Source organism: Molothrus aeneus, chromosome 16, assembly GCF_037042795.1.
Source record: "Molothrus aeneus isolate 106 chromosome 16, BPBGC_Maene_1.0, whole genome shotgun sequence".
NCBI lineage: Eukaryota > Metazoa > Chordata > Aves > Passeriformes > Icteridae > Molothrus > Molothrus aeneus.
In genome coordinates, this window is record NC_089661.1 from 461,411 (window position 1) to 474,667 (window position 13,257).

The 13,257-nt window shown below is 46.4% G+C and overlaps 1 protein-coding gene across 7 annotated transcripts in view; it reads right to left on the reverse strand.

Moving 5' to 3' along the window:
- Positions 1–3,575: 3,575 nt before the first annotated feature.
- TBC1D24 (TBC1 domain family member 24) overlaps positions 3,576–13,257 on the reverse strand; it is a 36,438-nt gene continuing 26,756 nt past the window's right edge. For all 7 annotated transcript variants that reach the window (XM_066560796.1, XM_066560794.1, XM_066560799.1 and 4 more), the window contains 4 exons: positions 11,429–11,524; positions 9,263–9,497; positions 7,414–7,608; positions 3,576–5,118 (listed from right to left, as the gene is read on the reverse strand). In XM_066560796.1, coding sequence (XP_066416893.1) covers positions 7,454–7,608; positions 9,263–9,497; positions 11,429–11,524 — 486 coding nt within the window. In that variant the 3' untranslated portion in view covers positions 3,576–5,118; positions 7,414–7,453. The remainder of the gene's footprint in view (positions 5,119–7,413; positions 7,609–9,262; positions 9,498–11,428; positions 11,525–13,257) is intronic.

Here is a 13,257-nt window from a genome sequence, read left to right on the forward strand (position 1 = left end):
GCAGCTCTGGACCCTCTTCTTTGTAAACATCTCTCAGGACAGCCCAGGAGCTGGGACTGGATCTGACCCAGATGGAGGTTGCTCTGACCCAGGGAATAAGCTGGAGCAAACATCTGCTCCCACCAACAAGAGGAGTAGCACATTTCCCTCCTAAATATGAGCTAGAAGTGCTCCCCAAGAGATTTGTCTGAGCCGGAGGCGTCTCCAACATTTTCAGAGGGTTGAGCACAAGGCAGGCAGCTAGCTGGTCTGGAGAGGTGCTCCCACACTTCCTTTGAAAGCCTTAAGTTGCCCCTGCCTCCACCCCAAGGCTCTGTCAAACACATTAATAAGATTTCCTCAGTAAGTCAGTTATTCCTCCTGTGGTTTCCACTTCTGCAATTTCAAAAATCTGTTCATGAGTCTGTTATTGCTCATTAGGGAAGAAAGCCATCCTGAGGAGACACACACCCTGAGGAATTCTGGGAGCTATGGCTCTGCAGTCCTTAAATTGAACTCAGCTGAACTGCTGAGTTCAGCTTCTGAGCTGGAGTCAACCCTGTGGCACAACCCATGGTGGGCTGCGAGGAAAGCCATGACTCTGGGAAATACTTCACCCCACAAGAGTACAACATCCTACAGGAGCTGTGGCTGGTGTTCTGGAGTGCAAGAAAAGTTTAATGAACTTGAGAGAGAGGTTGTGGCAGTTCATTAGGCAGATCCTTACAGGAGCGTCCACAAGTATTTCTGTGAGCTGTGGAACTGCTGAAGTCCATTCTCCTCTGGCTTTGTCCGAAGGGTGGGGAACTGGGGGGGATTCTGCTCCCCAGCAGGGCTCCAGCCCCACCACAGCCCTTCTGTGTGGGAAGCAGTGCTGGGGTTCACTGCCTGGTTCTGTGGAACAGGCAGCCAAACCTGGGGAAATTCAGATCTCTGAGACATTGCTGCCTCTTTCCCCAACAACTTGGTCTGAGTGGGGCCATGGGGAAGTCCTTTTGGCTGTAGAGGCAGCGAGGAAGTTGCCTCCACTGCTGCGCTGTGCCCTAGGGTTATCCTGTTGTGCAGCTGAGGGGTGTGGGTGGCTGTGGTGTGCTGCAGTACAGAGACACAGCTGGTCCTGGGGGTGCCAAGGACTGATGCAGATGTACCCCTTGTGCCAGCTGGCTGCCAGAACCCGGACTGCAGGGCATCACAGCTCAGCAGGAGCTGCACAGCCCCTGGCTTTGTGCTGCTGGAGCTGGCAGGGCTATCCTCAGGCAGGTGTGATTTGCCATGCAGGAAGTCCATGGATAACATACTGGCCTGGATGTACACCTAGACCCAGCTCACCAGTGATAGCTTGTGGAGTTTCAGCCCTAAACTTCCCTTGAACAAAACTGGACAAGGTGTTGCTCTGCAGGATTCACAGTGAGCAGCCAGCCTTGTTTGAGTTGTGGTCTTTCTTGGCTTGAATTCAGAGCATCATCAAGCTGAGAGTGACAAGAATGGTGTACTCAGACCCCTGCAGCAGGTAAGAATGCAAAAGGAAAAAAAATGTTCTAGGAGAGGGATTGGCCAAGAGCTTCAGAGAGTGAGGAAGCAAAAATGTGTCTTCACATAAACCCAGAGAAGTTTAAGGAGGAGGATTTCAGTATGAGGAGGATGTTGAAGGAAGAGGAACAGACTGTGCCCCAGCCACTGCCAGTGGGAGAGTTCTGGCCGCAGCCAGCTGGGCTGCTGAGCTGGTGCAGCCAATGCTGCTCTGGAATGCTCACGGATCAAAAATGTGTACTCCCAGTCATTTAGGGGATACAGGATCCAGCATCACACAGGCTGGGAGGATGAGGTACTGATCACTGGCTTGCTGGGCTTGCACTTTTCCCCATGGGATTCCAGACCTACCTCCTTCATCTCATGGCTGAGGGATCAGGAGGATGAGCCCAGTCAGAAACCCTTCAGTCAATGACATGTGGAGGGCACAGCCGTAACTCTGGAGGACACTTAACCATGCAAAGGGAGGTGACTCACCATGAGGCCATGGACTGAAGCTGTGTCAGCACTGGGAGGTGCATCCCCCGGTTCAGGACAGTGCCAACAGTCCTGGTGCCTTATCTACCCTTGCCCAGCAGCAGGTTTGCAAAGCAGGAACAAACATGCTCCCCTTTTCCCCAGCTGAATTCTGTACCCAGCTCCACCCAAGAGCTGTTTGTGTGGTCTGAAATCAGTCAGCAGCAGCCTATGTCACCAGAATACAGACAAGGAGTGGAGCCACGACCCTCCCAGAGGCTCAGGCACAGGCTGTGCAGCCCAAAGCAGTGCTTGGGAAGGGCAATAGCAGGGCAGAGCTGAAAACACCCAGTGAGGGGCTTGAAAAGGCAGAAAACCCTCTAATTTACTGCCAGAGGCAATGTTGTGCCACAGCCAGTTATAAAACATCTCTCAAGGAAGCACGTGTCTCTGAGACATTTACATGAAAGCCTGTACAGAAAATCCAGAAAAAAAAGGACAACTGACAAACATCAGGCTCTTCTCACACTGTGGCAGCACAGCAAGACACAGCACAGCCTTCCTTTTCCAGTTCAGGCTCCTGTACCTGCTACCAGCCCTGAGCCATCATCCAGGACCTTCCCACCACCGTGCTTTCTAGGCAGGACACCAAGCTTCTGCTGCCTGATGCAATCAAGCACATTCCCCTCTCAGGTCTCAGTCACTGGGTTTACAGCAGCTGCAAGGTCCCAAAACAGCTGCCTGCGCTGCTCAGCTCCTTACTATCCCTGACTTACACCTTCCTGCTACTAAGCACCTTCATGACTAAGTTTACAGATTTCAAGGGAGTTGTAAAATTCTGATTTATGGCATTTATGACTGCTCAGGTCACCTTTGGAAACCATGCAAAGAAAGCTCTTTAAGATTGCAAGGATAGATTTACTGGTGATGGAGGCACAGGACCAGGCTGAGAGGAACCTCTAGTGGCCACGGGCTTCCTGTGCAGCAAACCTCCTGGCAGTGCAGAGCTGGCCGGAGAATTAATCACCTGGGAATTGCTTCTGCCAGCTCAGCAATCCCTTTTCCACACTGCACTGCCTTAAACCACAGCTCTGCTCTTGGAAATGTACAGCAGCACGAGGCGACCAGATTTGAGTATGAGGTGGATATAGGGGGGTGGGACTATTTCTGAGAGGAAATACCCAAATCTCTTTGGCCTGACAGCAGTTTGTTTAAACCCCCAGATTTTGTGGAATTCCACTTTTTTCATTTAATTCCTTAGTCACTGTATGGTCTGATTGCAACTTACAGGTGCTGGTGGCCAGAGGACACCCCTAACCTCCATTTTAAACCTAGGCTGGGCTGGAGCAAACCGTGCTCTCTGGCCCTGCAAAGGGAAGAAGGCTCATGTCAGAATTGGCTATCTAGAGACTTCAGAGTTAGTCTGACACCTGATCTCAGGGGAAGTCTTGTGAGATCTGAAATGATCAGGAACCATGTCACCACCTCACCACAGTGAGAGCTCTGTCAGAGAACACATGCTCCAGAGTTTCTCTCGGTCTTAGGGTGCCTTTTGCTATGAGCCCAAAAGGAAGGAAAAGACAAGAATAAAGGACAAAGCCAGCAGCCTCCACAGTCAAATACCTTTAATACCCAAGATTCTGCACCGTGACAAAAATACCATTGACATAGGGCAGTGATTCCAAGATAGGGCAGAAAACCAACTCGGCAGCACATCACCACTCATCTGAGGAAAACATCACCCCAAATAGTACACACACATTCATTCTGACTATGAATAGTCTGAAATCCATGACAGAGAGCTGCAGAACAGCCAGGTGCCCACGCCTCAGCTGTACCCAACAGCCTGACTCAGTGCCGCTGGCAGGAACTGAGATCTCACAGAGCCACAGTTGTTGATCAGCTCCTGACTGTGGCATCAGTGTCCCCATAGGCAGAGGAAATTATGCTCCACCAAAAATGAGGATGAATTTCCAAGGACAAAGGTACACAATTTCAATACACACACATGATGAGCAGTTCATGGATCTGCATATGTCACCCCTCTGTGGCTCACCACAGATCTCTATTGGCATGGTTTAACTCTTCAAAGAACAGTACTGGCTCCCACTCCATTTTGACTTCAGATATGTCATCAGAGAGGAAAGGAGAATTTTTCCTTTCCCTTGGCTGATTTGTCTCTATTAACAGGAGGTTGATTAACATGCTGCATCAGAAAAAGGAGTGTGGCAAATTGCAGGAGCTGCAGGAAAGACATTTCAGGTGCAATGAAGTCTGTTCAGCCTGGCTGCAGCTGGATACAGTTCCCATGGTCTGCAAACAGTTTGGTTGCCATTTACAGTGAAGTCAGGTTTCTGATGTCAGGAGGTTCTAATATTTTCTGCCTTCAAGGAATATGACAAAGCAAAAAGCAGCTTTTCAGGAAAGCACAGATGCTCTCACAGAACTGTGGTGACTGATGCCTAGCCTGCAGCTCCCAGCCCAAGCCCATCCTGTAACTCTGGTACTCTTGCTGCTGCCAGCAGGATCACAAACAGGGATTACAGCCTACTTCAACAGGTGTGCAGAGCTGCAAGTAACAACTGACTAAAGCACTTCATGGTTGGAGTACTTGAGATAACTTCACTTTCTGATAAGGTGTCCATTGTAGCCATTGTCTTTAAAACCAGCCTGTGGCCTCCATCTCAAGAGTTTTGCATGAAACAAAGGGTTTGAACTTAGATATACAGTTAGTCAGCAACAACTTAACTACACAGACAGGAAAAATGCCTCTCTGCTACTAGAAAGATAACCAAGTCAAAATGCTGTTCTGCTAAGGTGTCTCACAGCCACAACAGGAATGATGGATGAGGACCTGCACATGACAAGGAATATCCATTTTTACTGAACACAAGGATTGTGTGAAGTTGCTGCAGCACTGCAGAACAGCTCTCCCTGGATTATTGCTGCTTCTTGCTCATCCAGGCTATTCCAGTTTGAACCACACAGATCAGTCCCACATGGTGGCTGTGACAGGGCAGTACTTCATCAAGCCAAACCAGTCCCATGCCTGGCGTCCAGTGCTGCTCCTTGGATTCTTGCACTGATATCCTATGATGAGTTTCTGAGGAACCAGGCGTTATTTCAGATTCCAAACACCCAAATCTTGCTGCTCTGTGCACCAAGAACAGAGCAGGGAAAGAACATGTTTCTGAGGAATGTTTCTTAGACAAGGTTTCTTAGACAAGGCTTAAGACAAGGTTTTGACATAGTTGCACCCAGCAGGGATGGGAGCGAGGAAATCCCATCACACTGCCAGATGCAGCCAAGTTTTTGCAGATAAAATTTTTTCATTTGGAGTAGAACATTACACTCCCACAAATCCTACCAACACACAGCTCCAGGGAATTTCTGACAAGCTGGAAATTATTACTATTGTGTTTTTGAGTTGCTTTTTGTTCCCAAGGGCACCTCCTTAGACAAGCACAAAACAGGAGATGCAAACCAAACTGAAATCCCACCTACAGTAAGTAGAATCTATACTTTCTGAGTGATTTCTTTTGTCTGAGGAAGCTTGTGGGATATCTGCAAGGGCAAAGAGACATGGGTGGCTTGGAAAAATAGAAGGCAGCATCAGCCAGTGTTTGCAAAAAGCCAGATATGACTGAGTTCTTCCACATCAAAACATATCAGTATAACTGAATTACCTCTTGCAGTTCAATCAAGCCTATGGTAAACCTGTGGAAAGACAACTGGGCAGAACTCACTGTGTGGGAAGGAGAAAGGGAGGCCCAATGCTGACTCTCAGACAGGGTGAGAGAATCCAATTGCAAATACAAATGGTGCAAAAGACATCTTAAACTGTTCTGCACATAGGCTAATTTTTCAAAGAGTTACTTTGACAAAAATTCAAAATGGCACCTTAAGAAGCAAATCTTATTTTTGCCAAGTTTATTCACATACTCTGCAAGAGGCAATTCTTTCCCAAGCCATGAAGTACTGTCATAGCTGGCAAGTTGGACAAGCCAGCATGACCAAAAACTCACCTCAGACCTCTGAATATGAATGTGACCCTGTCCAACCTAGCTTTTAACATTATTAAATTTTTTCTTTTAATGAACTTCAAGCTTAAGTAGCAATAACATTAAGTAAAAATCCCACTCTACAGCAATTTTTTAGATTGAACTGTTTAGAAAATCAGCAATTTCTCTTTCCCTACATTTTCCCTGTGATAAATGTTACTAGTGATAAATCTTACTAGTGAGTTACTCACTGAAGCTCTGAGCATCCTGTTGTATACTGTGGACTACTCACTGACGTTTATGTATTTGTGCTTCATGTGGGAGAATTTCCACAACAGATAATGCAATTTTTGGATAAAGACTCTGGGGAATTGCCTCCAGACACCACATGCCACAGGGCATGCCTGCAGAGAATGCAGGAATGCTCAAGAATGAGCAAAGCCTCTTTTCATCACTCAAACCCTACCAGAATATACAGGAAGAAAAGTGTTAGTTTCTCAGGAGGGATCTCATCACTAGGAAGACATCTGGAGAAACAGTGTTGCCTCTAGTTCTCCTGAGGAATCCATTCACTCCCAGATTAGCCTCCTGCCTTCCTTTCTTTACTTGAGAGGAGAGGATTAAGTTCCCACTATCACCAGGTCTAATTCCCCAAACACACAGGGATATCAGCACAGTCATTTTCAGATTTAAAGCTTCATTTCAGTTCCCAGGAAAGATGAGGAAATGAACATTTCTGAGCACTGCAGATACACTCTGGCTTTCAGCTGCCTGACACAGGAAGTCACTCTGAAGTCATCATACTGATATGGAATAGGAATGTAAACAAAATCAAGACTTGGAGATATCACTGTCCAGCCTGGATGCCTTTCTCAGAGGCAGACTGCTCTAACATATGCAACTGGAACATGTCAAAGGTTTTGGTACAAGAAGATCAGCAGTCATATTCTGGTGCGAATGAAGAGCTTCATAATTTAGTGGTACTGATTTGTCTATACAACATCTGCTCATAGGAGTGCACCAATTTTATGAACTACTCTTCTATGTCAGATCTGAGCTCACCAGTGCTCCCTGTGAGGAGACATTTGATATTCCTGGCTCAGGCCGGGAACTGGTGCCAGTGGCTCAGAGCTCTGCAGCAGAGCTCAGCCAGGGCTGTGCCTCTGAGGAACTGTGGACTCAAACCTATCCCATGATTAGGGCCTGTATCCATCTAGCATGGCTCTGAATTCATCACATTTTCATTTTTACCAACAGTCCCTGAATAGAGATCTCTACAGGTAAAGGGACAAACAGTTAACCAGATACATTACTTCACCTTGACCTGTCTTAAATAAAGTAAGAGTAAAGAATTAGGCTTGCATCCAAGTGCACCACTTAGGAATGACTCACAGCACTGAGCCCAGCAGAAAGGATGTTCTAACTTAGCTCCTGTATCGGAATTTACCTTGGACAACTGAAAAACTAGCTGATTAATGATAGTCACATCAACCATTCATGGTGTCCCTGAAGCCCCACACTTCCAGGATGGAGATCTGGAAGCTTTCAGAACACAGTGGCTGGTTATTGAAAGTGTTGCAGTGGCTGGTTCTCCCGTGGTTCAGATCTGCATCAAGGTACAGAGCCTGGCCATCACCACCTCCTGGGAAGAGACAAAGACAGGGTAAGGATATCTCCGCATTTCTTGGCATGGGAAACAGCTCTACAAATACTTTAGTGCTTTTCCCATGGGGAACAACTGGAAGCCCTCAGTAATGTCTGCTTGCTGTCTTCAGATGTAACAGTATAGGATCAGATGTATAGGTTTTTAATGATGATATCAGAACTGGATGATTTCTTTCAATGGTAATAAAGAAGAGTAATGCAACTCAGCAAGAACAAAAACTACCTGCATTTGAGATTTGTATTTCAGTGCTGGAGGATATCAGAATACAACTTCAAATTTTTCTCCATTAAAGGAAAACCAAACAATTCTGTTAGTAGTCAAAAATCAAAGTTGGGAGAAGAACAAGATCAGTAAGTAACAGCACGGGCTTGGTCTTCAAAATAATTATAAACCATGTACGTGTTAAAAGCATTTTGGTTATCTGTGGGTCTATGTCAAGGTTCACAGAGCTTTCAGTCAGAAAACACAGAAAAGTGAAATAAAGTTAGACAGAAATATGTTAGGAGAACAAAAAGGAAGATTCCCTATTGCTTATTGGGCAACCATCAAAGAACAGTTACTAAAGCCATCTGAAGAATCAAAAGGGTGGGAATTCTGGTCCACGGCTGGAGCTGTGTACAACACTCACTTCCATGTATCTACTACCCAAGCCTGTATAGTATAGTGTAGTATACAGTAAATATAAGTGACTCCCTTACCTAAAGCTGGTAGAAAGAGCTGGTGAGACACACCACATTTGACACCTCCCTGAAAGGAGGGTGGAACCTGATGGGGGTTGGACTCTGCTCCCCAAGGACCAAGTAACAGGACAAGATGAAAATGCCTCAACCACCAGGGAAGATTTAGGTTGGATATTGGGAAAATTTCTCCACTGAAAGGGTGGTCAGGTACTTAAACAAGCTACCCAGGGCAGTGGTGGAGGTGCCATCCTTGGAAGTGTTCAAAAACCATGTAGATGTAGCACTTGGGGACATGGGTTAGTGGTGGCCTTGGCAGTGCTGGGGAAATGGCTGGACTCGATGGTCTTAGAGGGCTTTTCCAACCTAAACAATTCCATGATTTTATGATTAGAGCACATGCTGCCAAGTAGGAAACCAGCCAACACTTGACATTACAGAGGAAATTATAGGCCAGTTGCTCTCCTAAGTGTCAAGTAAAGACTTTTGGGAAAATGACAACTATGATTTTAGATCTGTTCCTTGTAAATCCCATTTAAGTGACAACCTTACTAAATAGATTTTTGCCAAAGTCAGCAGCACCACAGATCCAATAAAGTTCCTGGAGAATTAACATGTGTTATAGCTTACTCTGTGTTTCAAAAGCCTTGATGAAAAGTAAGGTCCTTTTTGAGAACTACTTCTCATTGTGAATTAGGCAGTATGAAGTAATGGCTATACTTCAAGCCATGACTTACTCTCTTCTCTAAAATGCTTGTATGCAGGTTTTCCCACAGAAAATTTTGGTTGAGAAATGATGTCAGGTTTTGGGCAATTTTATCTCTACCCGTGGCAATACTGAAATAGATAAAGGGGTCAGGTACCATGTTTACATGGTACATGCTTATCATCTCTCTAAGGTGGACAGGAAGAAATGGCGTAGGATCTGTGTTCGAATTCTCACACGGACTCACCTACAATGATGCACTCACTGCTGCCAGCCATGAACATGGAGGCTGTTTTGGAAGGCAAGTTGAAGTGCCTAGCTGCTAAGAAGGGAGAAAGGCGATCTGAAGGATCTGAGGGAATGCTGCTGGAGGAAAGGGTGCTAGAAACTGGTTGGGCATGGTTTTCTGTCTCTGATCCAGTCGAGGCTAGTTCTGGGTGTTTTATGATCACCCACTCGTAGCGTTCCACTTCTGGCTGCAGCTGCAGAGAGGTAGAAAAGGGCAGAGTTGACATTAGTGTACGCACACTACACAGAGTTCTGCTCAGAAAAGAACATTCCAGCACCTCAGTCTCCACCTCCACAGTCAGCAGTAAAGCTTGGCTCAATCTTTCTTTTAGGCCAGATGTTATCCTTTATTCCTTTGCTTTTTAGGTGGTTGAAGAAATGATGCAATAACTCCCGAGTTACCATACTACATCTCTCATCTCTAGATATTTTTCTCTACAACTGCATAAAAGGAGGGTGGAGTCCGTTGGGGTAAGGCTCTGCTCCCAGTTAACAAGAGATAGACAAGAAGAAATGGCTGCAAGTTGTGCCTGGGAAGGTTTAGATTGGATATTGTGAAAATTTCTGCACTGAAACGGTTGTCAGGCACTGGGACAGGCTGCCCAGGGAAGGGGTAGAGTGACTACCTGTGTCAGTTTTGCACACCCTGGTTCTTCATAGTGGGGAGGCCACAGAGGTGGCTTCTGTGAGAAGCTGCTGGAGGTTTCTACCATGCCCAGCAGAGCCAATCCCTGATGTCTCTGAAGATGGACATACTGCTGGCCAAGGCTGGGCCAGTTAGAAATGGAGGTAATGCCTCTGTGATAACCAAGGAGGGGGAAGGAGGTGCTCCAGGTGCTGGAGCTGAGATTCCTCTGCAGGCAGTGGTGAAGCAGACTGTCCCTCTGCAGCCTGTGGGCATCCATGGGGGATGCAGAGATCCACCTGCAGCTTGTGGGCATCCATGGGGGATGCAGAGATCCACCCGCAGCCTGTGGGGGTCCATGGGGATGCAGAGATCCACCTGCAGCTTGTGGGCATCCATGGGGGATGCAGAGATCCACCCGCAGCCTGTGGGGGTCCATGGGGATGCAGAGATCCACCTGCAGCCTGTGGGGGTCCATGGGGATGCAGAGATCCACCCGCAGCCTGTGGGGGTCCATGGGGATGCAGAGATCCACCTGCAGCCTGTGTGGGAGGTGCACAGGCCAGAGCAGGTGGGTACTGGTGGAGGCTGTGAGCCCGTTGGAGACCTGGTGGAGAGAGGGGGCCCTTGCTTCCAGGCTGGAGCAGCCTATCCTTGGAGGAGTGCACCCCGTGGAAGAGTGACCCACGCTGCAGCAGTTTGGGGAGGACTGTTTGTCTGTGGGAGGGGCTCATGTTGCAGTAGGTCGCATGGAGCTGCTGCTTGGAACCACAGAGACTGGAACCACACTGGAGAAGTTCATGGAGAACTGAATCATGTGGGAGGGACCCCACAGCATTGCAGGGGAAGGACCCCTCTCCCTGAGCAGTGGAAAAAAACCTAGGGTGATGAACTGACCAAACCCTCCAGGCCCTGTCTCGTTGCACTGTTGGCAGGAAGGAGGGAGGGGTTAGGGGGAAAAAGGTGTTTTTAAGGGCTTACTTTACTTCTAATTTTCCTGCTCTCATCTTGTTAATAATAAATTCACTCTATATCTCTAAGTTGAGCCTGTTTTGCCTTTGGAGTGTTTTTTTCCAGTCCTTAACTAATGAACCCTTTGTTAAATTTTCTCTCCTCTGCCCAGCTGTAGCAGAAGAGGGTGAGTGAGCAGATTTCATGGGTGCCTGGCATTTGGTCAGTGTCAAACAACAACACCATCCTTAGAAGTGTTCAAATAATGTATGTATGTGGCACTTGGGGACACAGTTTACTAATGAACATGATAGTATTTCTGGGTTGGTGATTGGACTTCATGATCCTAAAGGTCTTTTTCAACCTTGATGATTCTATGATCTTTCTAGAAAATGTTCTGTGCAAGGGGAGAAAAAGAGTCACCACAAAACTTAAAAGTAAAATTTTTCCTCCACATAATCCAGCCTCTTGAAGTGGAAGGGAGGTGACAGCTAACCAGTACAGTTGTTCTGTCTTGGTACTGGGCAGTAACAACAAAATTTTACTCACCCTAAACACAAAGCACTCCCCCGTTCCAAAGAAACTCAGCTTGTTCCCTCCTCGCCGGCGCTCGCTCCAGTCAGTGGACAGGTAAGCCCCACAGACCTGGCACAGACAGCACAGTCAGGCTTCCCATTGAAGAAGAAAGTGTGTTAAACCCACTGATACTGACATTTCAGAGAGCAAAACTGCAGGCTTTACTTCAGTTTGAGTTTCAGAGTTTCTACACCAGTGGATTAAAGCAGCACAAGCACTTATATCTAAAGACAGATTTAAGCTGCTTTAAAGCTGTTGGTGACCTCTAAATCCTAAGAGTGTCATAGATTATTTCATACCTCTGATGCCTTAAAAGAGAAATGTTCTAAACACAATTTTCTAACACAACCTCAGGTACCAAAATATAGATCACTCCAGGCCTGTACAGCCTGACTCCTACTCACTCACTCTGGCAACCAAAGCAGCAGTGCTGTCCCAAGTAACAATATGAGCAGCTCTGCCTGAACACTTTTTAGTCAAACAGTGGCCTTGGTGGCTATCTGACATTTCAAAGTATAGGATAAAGCCAGCTTAGCTAAGCAAATGGTGAAGTAGCTCAGATATTTAGAGCATCCACTCAAACCACATGGGGGCCACTAGTTTCCAATAAAGAGAAGCACCCTTTGAGGGCTGAGCTGGTTTCTGCAGTCTTGTGTTTACACTAGAAGTTTTTGCTACCAGCAACACACATCACTGCCATGTGCACACAGAGGAAACAATGAAGCTCCAAAAGTGGGATGAAAGCATCTGTGCTTTCCCTCCCTAGAAATCAGAAAAACAATTATGATTATACAGAATTGTTCTACGGTACATTTGCTGTTTGGCCTTCACAAACATTACAAGCAGAACTTCTAGGACAAAATTAATGAAGATCAGATTTGTTTTACATAGATAAATCTGTATTTAGATTTAAATGTAAATTCAGATTTAGAATTAAATCTAAATATCCAGAAGTCCATTTGATGTGATATGTCTGCTGGGTATGAGAGGCAGAAAATCAGAAGGCAAATTTTCCTCATTCTAAAAGTTAACCATAGACATATGAATAAAGGATGAACAACCCTTTGCAAAAACCCTCCAAATTCATAAGCATGAAAAAAACCCACATATTTTTATCCTAGTTTTTGTTTGTTTGTTTGTTTGTTTGTTTTGGGTAATACATGGTTTTTTGAGGGGTAAGAAACAAACCTATAAAAAACAGAATCCCTTACAAAGCCAGACTTTTGACAGGTTCCAAAACAAGAAGCAAAAGAATTGTTCCCCCCTCTACCCTTAAGACACCAGAGGCATTCCATAAGCCACTGGCATCTCAACACAGACCTGAATGGACATAAACCACATGCAAAACTATGAAATGGCCTGGAGGGTGAACATTACGTAGGTGTAAATAAGAGTAGAAATGGGCTTGTTCATGGACAGCCATCCAGCAGAGATATAGTAACTGCAGATGAAGAGAAGGCTTAATGCCTTCTATGCCTCAGTCTTTAGTGGGGAGATGGCTTGTCCCCAGGACAGCTGTCCTCCTGGGTTGGTAGATGGGGTCAGGGAACAGAATGGGCCCCTGTTATCCAGGAGGAGGCAGTCAGAGAACTGCTGAGCTGCTTGGATGTTGATAAATCCCTGGGAGCAGATGGGATCCACCCCAGGGTCATGAGGGAGCTGGCAGCTGAGCTTGCCAAGCTGCTCTCCATCATTTACCAACAGTCCTGGCTCACTGGTGAGGTTACAGATGACTGGAAGCTGGCCAGTGTGATGCCCATTCACAACAAGGGTGGGAAGAAGGATTCTGGTAACTATAGGCC